At 35.7% G+C, this 19,129-nt stretch overlaps 1 protein-coding gene across 6 annotated transcripts; it reads right to left on the bottom strand.

The window, feature by feature from the left end:
* Positions 1 to 1,076: 1,076 nt before the first annotated feature.
* Positions 1,077 to 19,099, bottom strand: rsrc2 (arginine/serine-rich coiled-coil 2). 6 transcript variants are annotated; one of them, XM_039662009.2, is made up of 11 exons: positions 15,683 to 15,805; positions 15,146 to 15,248; positions 14,376 to 14,416; positions 14,003 to 14,082; positions 8,638 to 8,826; positions 5,698 to 5,850; positions 5,492 to 5,608; positions 4,254 to 4,330; positions 3,906 to 4,162; positions 2,439 to 2,528; positions 1,077 to 1,445 (listed from the first exon to the last, which is right to left on the bottom strand). In XM_039662009.2, exons 5-11 carry the CDS (start codon positions 8,748 to 8,750, stop codon positions 1,257 to 1,259), a joined length of 996 nt encoding a protein of 331 aa, XP_039517943.1. In that variant the 5' UTR covers positions 8,751 to 8,826; positions 14,003 to 14,082; positions 14,376 to 14,416; positions 15,146 to 15,248; positions 15,683 to 15,805; the 3' UTR covers positions 1,077 to 1,256. The 6 variants fall into 6 exon arrangements, with proteins under 6 accessions (XP_039517943.1, XP_039517942.1, XP_088985988.1 ...); XM_039662008.2 differs by having other exon boundaries at positions 8,638 to 8,804; XM_089129862.1 differs by lacking the exons at positions 14,003 to 14,082; positions 15,683 to 15,805 and adding an exon at positions 19,036 to 19,099.
* Between the last annotated feature and the right edge of the window lie 30 nt (positions 19,100 to 19,129).

The following is a 19,129-nucleotide window of genomic DNA, read 5'->3' as shown; positions in this document are numbered from 1 at the left end:
ATTAAGAATCACAAGTAACATTGCAATAATCTAAGATCGCACAAATGCGGTTAAAAGTGGAGATTTCAGATGGTCCAATCTCAGTTTCTCTTAATGTTATAAGAACAAGCCAAATATATATATAAAAAAAGTTTGATCTTAATTTATCATGTCAAATACTTCTCATCATAAATGGTTTTGTTGCAAGTGTAGTTTTTTTTGTTTCCCAACCGAAACTAATGAAATGTCTGGCATGTTAATTTGTGCCCTTAATATATTTATGTAGTAACCATTTTATTAAAATCAATGAAGCATCAGCAATATAGCATCGCCCCTAGTATCCAGAAATGTATTCACACGCGTTGGTCGTTGATATTTCAGGAATCGCTACCTTCAGGGAGTTTCAGTACAAACTAGAGCCCGACCGATAAAGGATTTTGAAGGCCGATACCGATACAAATATTTTGGGGTTTTAAAATCCGATATATTGGCCGATATATTTTTTTTATTAAATATTGTTGGATTTCACACATGTGTAAAAGAAAAACTAACTTTTCTGCACAAGATACGTTTGATACTTTTTCTCTATGTCTAAATGTTCACTCCTCACAAGTCTAACTTACATTTTACAACACAGGGACTGTAACTAGAGATTTGCTAGTTATAAATACAGTAATCATTACTTTATTTAGGCAGAAAAAGTTCATTGTGGTTTCCAAGCTCATTAATGTTAACGTTAACGGTCTTCCACTGATGATAGTGGCATTAGCTAGCTTTGTGGTTAGCTAGTCTATGATGAGCCATAATTTAGCAATAGATAACATCATACTGCAAATTGTAAAACATACATTTTCAATATAACAGGCTAAAGAGAGATGATTAAAGCATGTTTCGTCCGTTTTTATTTTATTTTTTAAATATTCATTTATCGGCCATTATAACTGCCCATACCGATATTATGGAAAATGCCTAATATCGGCTGGCCGATAAATCGGTCTGGCTCTAGTACAAACACAGTGAAATATACACATTCCCCACCCAAAATCCAAATGGAAGCTTTACAATATTAAACACTTGTCAGAGACCAAGCAACAATATATGTTTGTGCAATCAACTGTATTTACATGTGAATTTTGCAAAATGAATAAAACAACAGGTCTGATGAATTATACATGCAAGCTAATGCACCAGCATTCTCTACACGCACGTACAAACCAGATTTACAGGGGCAACGTCGGCCAGAATTTACAGAGACGAGAAGCACGAGTACAGAGTGTTCAGACAGCGTCCATGCCCCTTGATGAAAAAGAGGAGGAGAAACCAAGGCCCATTCCCCTCTGCGTGTGTGTCTGTGAGCGGGCCATCTCGTACTGGACGTCCAGGTTGCGAAACATCTCTTCCTGCTGCTGCAAGGTTTTAAGACCTTCTTCGTTAGTGGCTCCTGATGAAGTGGCTTCCTCTTCACCCTATGGGGAACACAATCAATCAGAACATTTCTATATTAAAGAGGACTTATTAAGTGTTGATTTTGTTTTTGGGATTGAACTGCTTCGAGCGAGTTTGGGAAATGTCCCGCCTTTTACCACAGCCACCTGTTTCAACACACTGCTAACTCAACCAGGCCTTGTCCCTTTATTATGCGTTTGCCTTGGGCAGGAATTGAACAGAAAACTCAAGACTACAATGGAGGCATTTCAGGGAGATCAGAAACAGTGACACTGATATAGAGAATAATAACTCCAACTGGAGTGACTTTGTGCTTTGGGTAACACTTTACTTGAAGCACATATGTTATAAATATGAAGGAAGTGTTATCCATGTTTATGACAACTATCATTAAGTGTCATTCGCTCAGTTATGACATTTGTAATGCAAATATGACATTGTTTGAGATGTCAGACAACACAACCCGTCATAAACATGACATAGCAGATTAATGATCAAACTCAAGAAACCACCTAGCTTTATTGGTTAACATTACATTAAACTGTCAGGTGGTTGGTTTTGACATTATAACTTTTTAATGACAAATTCAATTAGTACCACTGTAAATGAGGTCACGAAAAATATTCATGACACAGTTATAATGGCCTCATGACAGCCAATGTCAAAGCCAACCACATGACAGTTTAACTTCATTTTATGTCAAGTTGTCATGACAAAGACACTGAGGTAATGATGTTATGGTTTGTCAAAATGTCATAAAGACATCCTTAAACGATGTCATATTTGCATTCAAAATGTCATTATTGAGCAAAAGTCACTTGTCATAAACACTTGTCATAAACACCTTACTTCATATTCAAGACATGCGTCATTGTTATGAAGGTGTCATGCTAGCACACCCCTTCAAGTAAAGTGTTAAAAAAAGGATAATAGGACCCCTTTAAATTCTCCATTTGACACATTAAGAACATTTTAAATAGATAAAGTAATATTTAATACAGGAAAACACTTACTTTAATTCCCATAAGCTTGCGAAATTTCACATTTTGGTCTTTATTGCCAAAATTCAGCTTCTCCCAAAGCTCAGCTGTCTGTGACTTGTCCTACAACATAAACATAAATATTAGATAATATAAAATAATACATTATTTATTTATGTGGTGAAATGCTGTGAAATAAGTGGTATGAATGTAACGTATCCCTTAAATATCCATCTAGTTTGAACTTGCCGCTCTAGCAACTGCTCTCTCCACGAATGCTTCGCGTTTAAAGAACTAATAAAATATTTCGACTCTAAATAATAGCTCTGGTAAAATAGTAGAATAAAACTACAAAATGTCAGGCTGTGTGCTGTAATATCAAAATGTATATTTTGTTTTACTTCATTTTATGGTTTAGTGTTGTTCTGGATGTCCAGTAATGTGTATATCAGTATCTTCATTTTTAATTGTTTAGTTCTCATTATTTGTTTTATTTTGTTGTTTTTATGTTCAAACAAAAGCCAATACATTAAAATATATATATATATATATATATATATATATAAAAAATTATTTAATTATATATAATTTTATATTATTATATATAATTATTATATATAATAATTATAATTATATATAATTAAATATATATAATTTTATAATTAAATATATATAATTATTATTTTATAAAATAATTATATATGTATAAAAAATTATTATTTTATAAAATAATTATAAAATTATTTAAATATAAAATAATATATATATATATATATATATATATATATTCTGGATGTCCTGTAATGTGTATATCAGTATCTTCATTTTTAATTGTTTAGTTCTCATTATTTTGTTTATTTTGTTGTTTTTATGTTCAAACAAACGCCAATACATTTAAAAAATATATATATATAAAATTATTTAATTATATATAATTTTATATTATTATATATAATTAAATTATATATTATTATATATAATAATTACAATTATATATAATTAAACATATAATTTTATAATTAAATATATAATTATTATTTTATAAAATAATTATATATATATATATATATATATATATATATATAATTTTATAAAATAATTATAAAATTATTTAAATATAAAATTATATATATATATATATATATATATATATATATATATATATTCTGGATGTCCTGTAATGTGTATATCAGTGTCTTCATTTTTAATTGTTTAGTTCTCATTATTTTGTTGTTTTTATGTTCAAACAAAAGCCAATACATTTAATAAAAATATATATATATATATCTAAATGTTAAAGTTATGTGTCTAAATATTTAGTTATGTGGCAAGTAGCCTATAATAACTGGATTATGTACATCCTGCCAGTTGTTATCGCAGAATAAACCCCTTCAGGCTGATCCAAGACCCTGATGACCCTGTCCGGGTTTATTCTGCGATAACAACCGTCTGGATGCACGTTATCCCTCACATAGGCAAGCAAGCAACTCTTATCCTCACCCCTTCTTTCTTCCCTTGCCACAACTTTTTCCTCTTCTTTTCCTGCTCGGCAAACTTCATTGGGTTGACCGCTGAGGGATTGTAGTAGCTTGGCACAGCAATGCCAGTCTCTGCCAGTGTCTTGGCCTGAAGCGCTGCCATCTGAGCTGCCATTGCGATCTGGGGGGTGACCTGTGTGCCCGAGGCCAGCAGAGCTGCGACGTTCAGCGCTGGACTGGGAGCAGTGGTGGCCGGATCACACAACAGTGGAGCAACCGCTGGTGGAGAAACAACCAACAGAACATCAGACGGAGCGGGTCAGACGTCAAGACGTTACGCCAACAGCCATGTGGACTTGGAGTTACTTGCCTGCTGCTTGCTCTTGTTGCCGTTTTTCCAACAATTCTTTTTCTTTCTGTTCCTGAAGCTTCTTTGCTCTCTCCAACCTAAGAGTGTGAAGTGAATGTGTTTACTGAACATGAGGACTAGAAAGCAGTTAAAACGTCACTAATCAGCTAGAGGTGGTTTTCACACTGGGGTCCGAATCAGAGTGTGATTATTCCCGGCACAGTTGGTCTGCTTTCAAACCCATTGGATTCTGTAGAGCAGTGGTGCATTTCCATTCATTTTGGATTACAAACGGGCAAAGCGTGCGCAATGCAGGTCGCTAGATTATAATTTTTTTTGGTTCTATTATGCACAATAACAGACCCAAGACGTAACTCAACAGATGTCTGGGGGAAGGTGGCTTTGTGAGCAATTCATTAAGTTCATTGAGAACAATACGAATACCTAAATTTGATCAACAATCTTAAGAAAAAAAGATAAGAACATTCTTGGGAAAAGTTGAGGAAACAAAATATTATATTTTTTTCTTAAGTTAGAAAAGAAGAAAAAATTGGCCGTTAAGAATTTCATCGTTGAGAATGTTTCGTGAATCCGACCTGTTAGGTAGAGTGGAAATTAAACCGATTTTGACAATATTTCTAAATCAACCAGTTATAACCTTTTCTGGGAGTATATCTACACATACACAGTATACAACAAAAGTGAGTGAACCCACTTTAATTATGATTTGACAAATAAAGTATTTCCTCTGACGAACAGTCGAAAACAAATACCTTGAAAAAATAAAAGATACAAACTCGACGCAAAAAAAAAAGTAAGGACACATGTTCAACTTATAAGTAACGCAATTACTGTAAGGTGATAAAAGTCGACATGAAAAAAAAACGCGATAGTCTTTTCTTCCCTATTGTGACGTACATCGAGTGAAACGGCTTCTCGGGCAAGAAAAAAAAAGTAGGACGGGACTTGACTTTGTCTATTGGGAATTGGTGGATCTCATGTGAGTGACAGGTTGCCCCGCCCCCTCACCAGTAAACACATTGTCAGAGAGGAAAAGGGAGGAGATGTCACTGCAAGAGGGAGGGGAAATTATTTTCATTAAAGATTATGAGGGCACATGAATTTAAAAAAAAATTATGATTTTGATTTCACGGTGATTTGACGTAATATTGCACGGGTGCGTACTCACTTCCGCTATATACTGTGTATAATATCCAAATAGTTTATTTTGTGCTTCCAAGCAACAGATGTCACTCTACCTTCTAGCCAATGCTTCCTGAGCATCCATGGCTGTGTTTCTACCCCTGAAGGTCACAGGGCTAACTGACCGACTGCGACTTTTTCTCCGCGCTTTCTCTGTCCTCTTCTTCTTCTCCCTAGATAAAATCGGACCATCTCACGGTTTAAGCACAAATCAGCATTTTCATTCACAAAAAAAGATCCCAAACACAAAATCTTTGTCCACCTGCTCTTGCTCCGGCTCCTGCTGTGATGTCTGTGTTTGCTTCTGGAGTTCGAGCGAGACCTGGCCCGTCTCTTTTTCTCGCGACTCCTCGATCGCCGTTCACCACTGCGTGAGCGGGATCTTCTTTTGTCCCAGTTTCGACCGTGATGTCGTCTTTGGGAAAAAATTAATTCACATTAGGGATGTCAATTCTCACAAATTCCCATGATCGATCGTCGTTTAAATTAACCATCAATTAATTGTTAGCATTAATGGCTTTACACAGGGTCTGCAAATGCTGCTCAAAAAGCTATGTTCCTCACCAAATTAATAAGAATGGTTTTTAATCTAAATAAAGGGTTAGTGGGATTGTAAAATGTTTTGATGTGATAAATTAAATTAATTATTTAATATATAAATATAATGACCAACGCCAACCAAGTCAGAATGTGTGACTGTTGTGGACGAAAACGGCTGTTGAATACGGCAACTAAACCCATTGAATTCACAACCATTTAATAAAATAGTGTTCTCATGTTATGTAATATGACAGTCCCAAATTAACGTTATTATTAATTATTATTATTAATAATTTATTAATAAAAAGTTAATCGTTATTATTAGTCGTGCATTCTGCTTGAATGAATAACCGTTGAGCACTTTGTTAGCATTTATTTAACTCATAGAAATTGATATTAATCAGATACACTACTGGTCAAAATTTTTAAATCGGTAAGATTTTTTTTTTTTAAATAAGTCTCTTCTGCTCACGAAGGCTGCAATTATTTGATAAAAAATACAAAAAAAAAACAGTAATATTGTGAAATATTATTACAATTTAAAACACTGGTTTTCTATGTGAATATATAGTGAAGTGTAATTTATTGCTGTGATCATCATTACTCCAGTCTCCAGTGTCACATGATCCTACAGAAATTATTCTAATATGATGCTCAAGAAACATTTATGATGTTGAAAACAGTTTTTACATTTTTATTTCAGGATTCTTTGATGAATAGAAAGTTCAAAAGAGCAGAATTGATCTGAAATGGAAAGCTTTTGTAACATTAATCACTACCATTCAAAAGTTTGGGGTCAGTAAGAATTTATTTTTTATTTTTGGGGGAAAGAATTTAGAAAACACTTATTTTATTCATCAAGGATGAGTTATATCAATCAAAAGTTACAGTAAAGACATTTATAATGTTAGAAAAGATTATATTTTAAATAAATGCTGTTTTTTTAACTTTCTATTCATCATAGAATTTTGGGGGGGGGGGGAAATGGTACACGACTGTTTTCAACATTGAAAATAATAATTTTTTGAGCATAAAATCAGCATATTAGAATGATTTCTGAAGGATCATGTGACTCTGAAAACTGAAAATTCACCTTTCAAATTACATTTTAAAATATATTAAAATAGAAAACAGTCATTTTAAATTGTCATAATATTTCACAATATTACTGTTTGTCATTTTTTTTTTTTTCATCAAATAAAGCAGCCTTGGTGAGCAGAAGAGACTTCATTTAAAAACATAAAAAAAATCTTACTGATCTAAAACTTTTGACCGCTAGTGTCAATATTATATCTGCACAAAATGACGTGAATGCACAAGTGAACTTAAACTAAGATACGTGCCATTCTAATGGCTCATGTTGTGGTGGACGTGCTCTCAACAACGCAACATGGCTTCTAAACCCAAATAATTTCACAATGTTGTATTACAATATTGTTCTCTTTATAATCTTGTGTAATATGATTAGTCATGCATTGTCGTTTGAGCGGAGCGCTCTAAAGATCACGTCAATTCTTAATGCATCCGATATGAGATAAATCAGATGTAGATTTGCATAAAACAAAAGGCTGCGAATGCACACGCGAACTTAGTCATGATGAAGGTGTAAAATAGTCCCAAACAACAGTGTGTGTCATTCAGTGTGACTCATGTTTTGCAGTTGATGATCCTCCTGCTTAATCGAAGATCGAGAAGTTTTATCAATTAAACGTATTATAGTCGATTAATCGTTGACATCCCTAATTCACATCTAACCCTACTAGGGGTGTAACGGTACACAAAAATCACGGTTCGGTACGTACCTCGGTTTTCAAGTCACGGTTCGGTACGTTTTCGATACAGCAAAAAGAAAGAAATGCCAGAGAAATTTCCTATTTGTTTAAAGAAAAAATATTTTTAAATAAGTGTGAGTTTTCCTAGATCTTGAAACTTTCAGGTTTATAAATGGGGGTCATCTTTGAAGGATGAACAAATAATGTTTTGGTCATCACATTAAAAATAACATTTATATATATATATTTATATATATTTATTTAGATCATGTTTGAATTTTGAAGTGCTGGAAAAAGATGTGTGAAGTACTTGAAAGCATTTCACCATTCCAGCCAAACTGGTTCCAGTTAGTGTTACTATATTAAATCCATGGTGAATGTTGCTGGTCTGTGGACGTAAAGTACTAGTTCATTCACGGCACAATGTTTCTCCTGGTTTCCATGACAGCGCTGTTTGATCTAATAGAGATCTACGGTTAATAACGGAGAAATGTGAATGCATCTCACTAGATCTCGCAGCGATGTTATTACCTCAGTGGCGAATTCAAATGTTTTCTTAGCGCTGTGTGGTAACAGTGTTGCTTGATCGAGATCAGCTCGCGCTGCACAGATGTTGCTGGTCCGAACTGATAAACGATCCGTGAAGCACATACCGAATAGCGCAGTTTCGTTCTGCTTTCATTACGCTTGCCATTTGATGTTGCGCAACGTTGTGTTGGCCGCGTCAGAACGAATTTTGCCGGCAGGAAAAATGGTCCAAACAACCGTTCGGTTTGTATGCGTACCGAACCGAAAGCTTCGAACCGAAACGGTTCAATACGAATACATGTACCGTTACACCCCTATACACATACTGACACTTTGCATGAATGAAATCAAAATGAAAGTACCTTTCCTTTGAACGTGACCTCGACAGGCTTCTCGGCCTGGAGGACTTCTTGTCTTTTCTGCGATGTCGTTCCTCCACTTCTTCAGACAGCCTGTCTCGGCCTTTATCGGACATCTCCTCTGATCCACTCTGACATTTCAGAGCTTTCTCATAGTCTTTCTTCCGTGCCTGTTTTAAGAAGAATTGGTCTCTTTCAGGAAAATAGTGCAATAAAGAGAGTTAGTAAGTTGATTTAACAACAAACTTGCCAAAATAATTCTGACAATAAATGATTCTTTAAAAAGCTCTTCCACCACCATCATCCGAGTGCAGCATGTACTGTTACAATTAACACTAATGAGTGCACTTAACCAGCACATTTACACCTATTCTGTACCAAAAAAAAAAACATGGGAGATCTGTCTATCTTTATTGTGAGATTTCATTCATATGAACTGGCATCATCTTTTCTTATTTTTCTCTTACAGTCAACATGAAATCAAAATGCACCCCATTTACTTCAATGTTCCTTGACTTATCAGTCACATTATACACGTTACAGCTTTGGGATTTGTTGAGTCTTGTTTCCCAGCAGTCTCAAAATTTGGCCTAATTTTACATTTATATCCTCCATACATCTCCTCATATCTGACCTCAATGGACTACTTGCACTGAGCTTTGTGACGCACTTCCGTTTTTGAAAGAGCGCAACTTATTTTTCAGAAGAGGTATTGTGATGACTACAGTGTAAATGTGTTGGTAACACTTTATTTTGATGGTCCCCCAACAGACATTCAACTGACTATAAGTAACTTGGCGACTATTATCCTAACCATAACCACACTCACAGTCACAGTCTACTATAATATACTAATACTCTAATGAGAGTTATTTGATTACATAGTTGAAAAGTTACTAGAGCCCGACCGATAAAGGATTTTGAAGGCTGATACCGATGCAAATATTTTTGGGTTTTAAAATCCGATATATCGGCCGATATTTTATTTATTTATTTTTTAAACTGGACATGATAGTCACAAATTTTGTCATGCTTATTAGAGTTAAGAGAACTGACGGGGATGTTCTTTTAATTGTTATCCAAGCAATGTATGTATCGTGACCAACTCAACGAGTGTTGCCAACAGGAACGGTGTAGAGTGCCCTCTGGTGGACAAACTATACAACTCCAACACTCATGACATGGTTCAAGCATGTTTCGTCTGTTTTTATTTTATTTTTGAAATATTCATTTATCGGCCATTATAACTGCTGATACCGATAGTTTGGAAAATGCCTAATATCGACCAATAATATCGGTCTGGCTCTAAAAGTTACTTATAATTAGTAGAACGTCTATTCAACCCAATGTGTTTAATCCAACCCAAGCCGATCTGAGAAAAGCTGTTAAACACATGCGTGATTTTCCACCACAAGTTGTCAGAGCTCGTCTAAACTAGTGACAAGTGTGTGTGACCTGATAAATACGATCAGTACAAACATTTTTTTTATTAAATATTTAAATCACTAATCGGTCTCATTTTTATCGTCAGTCATTTCACTGTATTTCTGTTTAAGAGAGAATTAATAATTTTTATTCAAAGTAGTAGCGCTGTAAGATGAATTAAATATCAAATATTGTTACATTTATTTAAGGCATGTACTGCGTGCGCATTAATGTTAAACTATTTTAAAAGACTGGAATAAGAGCACCAATGCACACACAATCCTTATACAAATTAATTAAAAAATGTACATATATTCAGTAAAAGAAAATGCTGTTAATGAGAAGACGAGCACTGCTGCATGTAAGTGGTGGAAATATATGCATTTATTATTCTGAATTGAAAGAAAATAGATTTATAGGAACATTTCAGCAGGTTCAAGATAATTCATGCTAAAGCAGAGATCATGATTCATTGTTTTAATCAATTTACAAGTAATAATCTGAGTAACTGTATGTAGGCGCATTGAACGCTGTTACTGGAAACTCCAGAGTAGCTAGTAGTTGTGCAAGTATTCCACTGAGTCAATTCAAGATAAAGCAAACAGATTTGGGAATGCTGTTTCATGTTGACTTTAAAGGGCATTTTACATGACACGAGAAACTTTTTTGCAATCTTGCCATCTCTTATGTGTACAGGCACCGCCATACATGTAAGCAACGTAAACCACGGAAGCGCAAGTGGCTGAAATGGTAATAATTAATGATGCCCAATTGTGCAAGTAAACGAAAAAAAAAAATCCTATTCTGACACGATTACACGTTTAAACATCACGTAAAAAGGTATCTATAAATTTAAGGTGTAATAGCATTTATTTCTCCATACATTAGTGGGTGTTCATTTGAGAAATGCCAAGACAATACAGCCATACAAAGGCAAAACAAAGTAACAAAAATGGCTTTAAACTTTATGTTAGAGTGGATCTTATATTTACTGCTATATAAACTAAATAAAAAAATATGGTAAAAATTTATTTTAAAGTGACGTAGATACTACATGCATAATTACATGTAAATAAACCAAAACCAAAGCCTAACTCTATAGTTCTTATTTGAGTAAGTACAATGTAACTAACTATGTCACCAAATGTAACCAAAAGTACTTCTGTTTATTGAAAAAGCTAAAATAAAATATAAATTAGTTAAAACTAGGGATGCACCGATACCACTTTTTTGGAAAACGAGTACGAGTACGAGTACTTGCATTTCAGTACTCGCCGATACCGATACCGAGTACTTAATAAAAAATAAAAAAAAACATGATTTAAATATTTTTATATACGGGTTTTTAGGTCCTTGATTAAATTACTTGGGTAACACTTTATTTCGATAGTCCACTTTACTAACTATAAGTAACTTTTCAATTACATGTCAACTAACTGTCATTAGAGTATTAGTAGACTAGAGTATTAGTACGATCAGCTTAATATCTGATAACACTTTATTTATTTGGTCCCCCAACAGACATTCAACTGACTATACTTGGCGACTACAAGTAAACTTATTCTCCTAATCCAAAGCCATTCACTTTGAAATTGTTCCACACCAGTGATGCACGGGTTGATCCAAAATGAGCGGGTGCTTGCGCCCGCAGTTACGGGTCATCCAAAAATATTTTTAATGATATTCGGGTCGCGGTCGGTCAGGTCGTTTGGAAAAAGATGCCAATTAAACCTTTGTATTTATATAGTACTAGATACAATTTTCTATGAAATATATAGGCCGAATTTATTTATTGGCTGAATAACTGGCACGAAGATGACACACAAGCTCAGTCTACTCTAAACAGTTCTCAGTTCTGTACTGGTGTGATCCGAGAACCGCTGTACCTCTGCGTTCGTTACTACGCGGATGCACAGTATCAGCAGTATCAACAACATGTCTCAGTTCAGTGAACTGTTAGAGTTACTGGAGTAAAATATAATTCGGGATATTGGTTTATTTCAACTCGGAGGGATTGTCAGGCATGTCTGAAAGTGAGTAACTGTAGTAACTTGTGGATCAGCACTGACGCAAGACGTGAACTGATGCGAATGATTCAGTTCGATTTAGCGTACTGGTTCGACCGGTTCATTAAAAAGAACCGATTCGTTCACGAACCGGCCATGTCTATGATCACTAGTCTGCAGAGAGATGGAGGCGGCAAGAGTAAAGGTGAAGACTGGGGAGTGGAAGCTCCGCAAATACACAAATAGAAAGAGTAAGTGTGGGAGACATTTACCGAAATAATGAAAGATGATGACCAAAGTGCTGCCTTTGTTATATGTAGGCTACGTCTTCTTGCGATGCTGTGTTGTTACACGTTTATGGCCCAATGACGCTACGATGAGCATGTACTACTTTTAAAAAATACGGTCAGGAAGAGGGTCGGGTACAATATTTTCTTACTTTTTTTGCGGTTCGAGTACGTTGGTAGTGTGCGGGTTGTTTATACATTGACCCGCGCATCACTGTTCCACACGGCTGACATGTCTCCCCATCTCCCCGCTCTGAGCTGCAGCCGGAGCCTGGGGGTGGGCACTCGGCGCCTGTGATTAACCCATTTCTCAGAACATGGTATCGGTCCCCGGTATCGGGGGACTTTTAACGAGTACGAGTACTTTAGAAAATGTGGTATCGAGGCCGATACCAGATACCGGTATCGGTGCATCCCTAGTTAAAACTTACGACAGAACTAAAATTATTAACTGGGAATAAATAGCTAAAACGGAAAGTAAAATAGATAAAACCTAAAGTGCAATATTTAAAAATATTTTTTTTTTAAATGACAAAAGTACAATTACTTGAAAGTAACTAAAATTAAAGGAGTAGTTCACTTTAAAAAAAAAATAAAAAATACTTTTGCTGATAATTTACTCACCCCCATGTCATGCAAGATGTCCATGTCTTTCTTTCTTCAGTCGAAAAGAAATTAAGGTTTTTGATGAAAACATTTCAGGTTTTCTCCATATAATGGACTTCAATGGGGTCCAAATGGTTCAAGGTCCAAATGAGAGTTTCAGTGCAGCTTCACCGGGATTTAAACGACACCAGACGATGAATAAGGGTCTTATCTTGGACCCTTCGAGTCATGACTCGAAAAAAAGATTTGTTCATTTTGATGAACGAGTTCGAACAGGAGAGTCACGAACGCTCATCACAGAACAGAGAAAGGCGAGCATTTGAGCGATCGTTTCGCTTGATAAGACCCTTATTCATCGTCTGGTGTCGTTTAAAGCCCTGCACTGAAAAGTCTTTTGGACCTTGAACCGTTTGGTTCCCATTGAAGTCCATTATATGGAGAAAATGCTGGAATTTTTATCAAAAAACGTAATTTCTTTTCGACTGAAGAAAGAAACACATGGACGACATGGGGGTAAGTAAATTATCAGCAAAAGTTTTTTTAAAAGTGAACTACTCCTTTAACATGCAAACTAAGAGCCAATTCAAAATATGAATAAAACTCAAACTAAAACAACACTTCACTGCAGAATTCACAATTTAAAAAAATGTGGAATCTCTGTGTTTAGGCTTTGTAGGGCAGAATAGGTTAACTAAATATTAAATATAATTTGACTAAATCTCAGCGGCTGTGGTTGTACACAACAAAGTGGCATGATTCCTGTGAGCCTGTTCTACCTCCTGCCCTGCTCTCCCATTGAAAGTGAACTCACGGTCACTGTGTCCAGCGCAAAAAGCCAATAATGACCAAATTCATCTTTAAAAAAAAAAATATTTCAGTGGTTTTAAAATAGATAATAACATTTTGCAAATCTGCAAGCATTTATATGAGAAACGACCACTCAATTTTCACTGCAATTTCGAGCTGGTATCTACAAAAAAAGGGGGTTGTGAGACAAAAAGAGATCTATTTATAGGCAAATAAGTTTAAATGACTGATAGTTACCTGTCCAGGTAGTAGGCATATAATTTTGCTATCTGTCAGCAGCGTCTTCTGTTCAGAGTGTCTCTTCGTGCATTAGCACGCTGAGTGTAATTTATTATACAAATGTTATCATATGATCTAAAATACAGGACGTTAAAAAAGCTCCCAAACAGACATTTCTCTCCATCTGTTATCAACATGAATATTATTTAATATTACATGCACTTGTGATTATGTCAGTGCTTTTCCTCTCAGTCTGGCATTTAGTTTCTTACTGTCTAAGCTGCATACTTACCACCGGCTAAAACTAGAAATGCCAGCTGTAAAACTACTGATGATGATGTGACCAGTTTAATTTAGGTCTACATGACATCAATGGACTAAAATTAGTTACCTCTTTGCTTCTGCTGTGGCTTCTTCTGTGCCTCTTGTCTCCTAAAAAGACAAAGAGATACAAATAAATGATAAGTTTGAAGGACACTGGAGGATTCAAATTACAAATTAAGAATTATAAATGAAATGGTTTGTTTGACCATCACAATAATTTTTTTTTCTTTCTGCTGACCCGTTAGCTATTGAAACAAAGTTGGGATAGAACATAAAAGCAACTTGTTAAAAACAGATGTTGCTGAAATTGAACTTTTTCCATCATGCCGCAAAATTAAATAAATGAGAAAGGAAAAAGAACCTTTAGATGTTTGCATAGCAGTTTTTATATGGACTCAAGGCTAAAAGAAGCTGGGATTTTTGAAATAACTTCTCTCTTAATTTCTTTTCGACTGAAGAAAGAATGACATGGATATCTTGGATGACATGGGGGTGAGTAAATTATCAGCAAAAGAACTACTCCTTTAAAATAAAGTGAAATCAGATTTTACTAGAAATAAACCAGCCTGAAAATGACACTGCTAAATACCCATAAATATTGTGTCACGCCTCCAACTAGTAAAGATCGGGGCTTAAAGAAAATTCCCACTGGTATTTACGACTTAGAGGTGGCGTTCACGCGCATTCAAATTGTAACGATGTTTCTGACATGACTTGAACGCACCATAAATTTAACCTGCACTGTAAAACATAATTGTTGGTTTAACTTAAAAACTTTAAAAATGCGACCCGGGCCTGGACTGTACCAACATGTCATCATCAGTAAGGCTGGTTTACCTGACTTTCGCTTCCGCTCCACTGAGCGCGATCTGGACCGTGAGCAATGCTTCGAGCTCCTGGATGTTTTGCAGGTTTCCAACCCGAACTCGGCGTCATTTGCCTGATAAATCACAAAACCAATGTAAACATCGAGCCTTTATGTTTTGTTTACAATTCAAAGAATACGAAAAGCATTAAAACACTCGATTATGAACAGTCACACTGAGTCAGTGTTGTCGACTAACGTTACTAAGACCGTAAAGTTAAGTGGAATTATCCAGCTAATCGCCGTATGTTTATGTGAATTACGTGCTGAATAGCAAATTCAAACTAGACTATGTTACTTGTTGTCATCTCAAATACACTAAAATAAAAACAATTGGTTTTCATTTTAGTTCATAGCAATGTTTTGAGCCGTGCGATTAATGTTAGCTTAGAATCTGAAATCCGCCATTTTCCGAGTACAGAGTGTAGCCCATCAATCGCTGTTTCATTAATTGTGTGCTTCTGTCCAATACGACCTTGCCCAAACAATAATCAAACAAATGTACTTGCCGCCATGTTAACGAATAAAGAAAGGCTGTAGTTATCGGTAGAATTCGTAAAGATCTATCCGTCTATCATCCGTTCCTTCAGCGGTGGCACAACAATACCCGGATGTTTCTGTCTTCTTCTTCTTCTTTGGATATTGGTAGAAAGCTACAAAAGCACAGCGCCATTCTTGTGGCTGGAGACTATAACTACAGGTTATAGATCATGAATATGGATGTGTTTGAGAGAAGAAAAGCCGTTTCAAGTAATGCTTTTCTCAGCGGTGTTTCAATGTGGTGAGATTTAAAAAAAAAAACGTTAAGCAAAATAATGGCAACAAAACAGTAAACTGTTCATAGTCAGATTCATTGAAGGGATACTCCACCGCTTTTTCATATTAAACTCTGTTATCCCTTTAACTAAGACGAAATGATACATCCCTCTCTCGTGCGTGCACTCAATGGCATTGGCACTTTAATCGCTGCCCAATTCATTAAATATGGGTCAAGCAGAGAAGCGACCAAACACCTCCATGTTTTCCCTATTTACAGTTACCCGAGTAGTGTGGACCTAGGACGGTGACTCAAAATAAAACGTTGCGCTATTCTAAGCGTGTAAAGTGGATAACTATATATTGTATGGCAGAATACCACAGCAAGTGATTGGGAGCACTTCGACTCGGCGTAGTAATATCATCACTTGTGAAAAGTCTTTTCCCCTTCTCACTCTCCGGAGTGATGATATATTACTACACTGAGTCCATAGATAAATATGCGCCGAGTCGAAGTGCTCCCAATTACTTGTGGTATTCCACCATACAATATAGTTATCCACTTTACATGCTTAGAAAAGCACAACGTTTAATTTTGTGTCACCGTCCTAGGTCGAGTTACACTGCTCGTGCAACTGTATTTAAATAAGTGTAACCCCTACACCCGGGTCCCACTCAACTCGCTCCGAGCGGGCCTCGAACCCAGGTCTCCGGCATGAGAGTCAGGCACTCTAACAAGAAGGCTGAAGACTGCAGCCACTAGCGTCTGTTGCTAGAGCGCCTATTGAGATCAGGGGAGTGAGGTTTACTCGCACAGCAACTACTAGCTGGCCTCCGTTACATAGGGAAAACGTGTAGGTGTTTGGTCGCTTCTCTGCGTGGCCCATATCGAATGAACTGGGCTAGTTTAGTGCTATCAAAGTGTCTTGCGCGCCAGAGACACTACCACATAGGCTGCCTAAGGGAATGAAACTTGACGGCCCAGAAAGTCAATGAAGAAAATGTTTAAATATTCCATATGTGACAACAGTGGCTCAACTATAAGTTTATCAAGCGATGAGAATACTTTTTGTGCGAAAAAAACAAACAAAATTAGACGATTTCACTAATGCATCTGCCAATTCCCTCGCTGCGTCATTAAGATGCTGACCCGCTGCTATAATATGTAGAGAACCTTGAAGAGCCTCAGTAAGTCCTTTTCCGGTCATTGTTCCCACCCACTGAGAGTACTCACTTAATTGGTTCATCTGAGCAGTTTTACTAATTGAATTGACAGAGCCAAATACCCCCGCTATGTCTCCCCATATACTTTGAGGTTTACGATTTCGACTTCCAAGAGGATCCTTAGAGGTATAATATTTAATTTCTTTTTCCAACCAACTCCTAATTTTTGTGAAATTTCCACAATAGGACTGATCATAAACAGTAAGAAGAGACATCAAGTTATAATTAATGCGTTGTCGCACCATATGGGCCTCGTTTATCAAGGTTTTGGTTTCCTTTGCTAACAATATACCATGAGCTGGTGCAATAGTTGTACTTGGGCATGTTTTAGCTTTGTTTGTCTTTTCCGCAGAAATTTCCCCAGTTTCTAATTCAGTCTCACAATATTCATTGTGGCATCTTCCGAATGCCAAACTCGTACGTAATTTCCCTTGAATCTTGTTGTCCTGGAGGTAGCATCCCTTAGAAACCCCTCACATGGTAACACTATGGGATAGATATAGCCTTGGGCTAATGAATCCCATATTGTAAGCATGTGGGTACGATTCAAAATGAAATTAATTTCCACATCAGTAGATGTTATGAGGTTTAACCCCACAATTTCACATTGTTCTTTTGTTTAGTGACGTCACATAACTGCCAGATCGCGCTGAGACACAAGGCCAGAGACGGACGCGCTCAGCACGTGTCCTATATATATATATATATATATATATAACTAATACGCATTGTTTTCAACCACATAATGTTTATTTTAGGTTTCAGACATTTAAATACACATGAGCGCTCCAGGGCGTAGCACCAAATTCTGGGCCCTGTACACTCTCAATGTCAGTGGGCCCCCTACACATGGCATTGTATGATGCGGGTTAGCAAAATGAAAATTCAATTTTGACTGAAATGTATTTTTTTTTTAATTATTTGAATATAAGCGGTGTTTAAATCTATAATAAAATCAGATTATAGTAATGACTGGTTCTTTCATTCACCACCTGAATTGATGCATTTGGCCTACTTGTGCTCAAATACCTTTAAACCTTAGGCTACATCGGTTTTGTGTACTAACATTTTGATCAATGATACTGATGCAAGTTTAAGAACCACTGGTTGTTAATGTTGGCAACCTGACGTTAGCTGGCCTGGCCCATAATTTACTTAAGCAGCCTGGTTGACAAACTAACTGTTTTTTGTTTTTTTTTTTTGCTACATGCCATGGGATTAATCAATGCATGCCGATGAATAGTGGTTTTATTGGACCAAATATTGGACTGTAATATATTAATTATCATTGCCAAATTTCAGGATTTTCATGGATTGGACAGTAATTTTAAGAATTTTACATTTGAATTACATGCAATCTATCTATTTACATTTGAATCATAATCTTCTGTGTCTGTCTGTCTGTCTGTCTGTCTATCTATCTATCTATCTATCTATCTATCTATCTATCTATCTATCTATCTATCTATCTATCTATCTATCTATCATTTTTCTATTAGCATCATATTTCTATCTTTTAAAAATCATTAAACATTCAAATATAGACCATTTTGCAATATGTAAACAACACTGGTCCAGAAGCACTTCCTGTTTGAGTTTTTTAACACTACATAAAAACAGGGATAAAATACAACCAACAGAACATATAAAACTTAATCAAAAAGTTAAACAAAAATCTTTAAGATGTTTTCTTTACATACGAAATAAAGAAAACAGTTACAAACTGAAACAGGAAGTGTTTCTGGACCAGTGTTGTTTACATCTTGCAAAATGGTCTATATGCATTACATAAAAGATTAGAGTATTACAATAAGCTAAAACAGATTTTTTGTTATCAAATTTTATAAGTTTGTTCAAAAATCAGAAATCTCACACTCCTTACCTCCTGCATTTTGTAATAATTTGTTTCCTGAGACATTTTATTTTTTATTCATGAATTCGTAATGCGCGCGTGACGTCTATGTGTCTTGCGGAAG

Source organism: Pimephales promelas, chromosome 4, assembly GCF_988280905.1.
Source record: "Pimephales promelas chromosome 4, fPimPro1.hap1.1, whole genome shotgun sequence".
Classification (NCBI taxonomy): Eukaryota; Metazoa; Chordata; class Actinopteri; order Cypriniformes; family Leuciscidae; genus Pimephales; species Pimephales promelas.
This window is presented reverse-complemented; position numbering and strand designations above follow the sequence as displayed.

Coding starts and splice junctions, on each gene's coding strand:
- rsrc2 (XM_089129862.1), bottom strand. CDS start 15,244: ATGACGCCGAGTTCGGGTTGGAAACCTGCAAAACATCCAGGAGCTCGA. Junction 8,827..14,375: donor GCCACAGCAGAAGCAAAGAG/GTAACTAATTTT, acceptor TTTTCCTGAAAG/AGACCAATTCTTCTTAAAAC. Junction 4,331..5,491: donor CAGGAAGCATTGGCTAGAAG/GTAGAGTGACAT, acceptor TCACACTCTTAG/GTTGGAGAGAGCAAAGAAGC.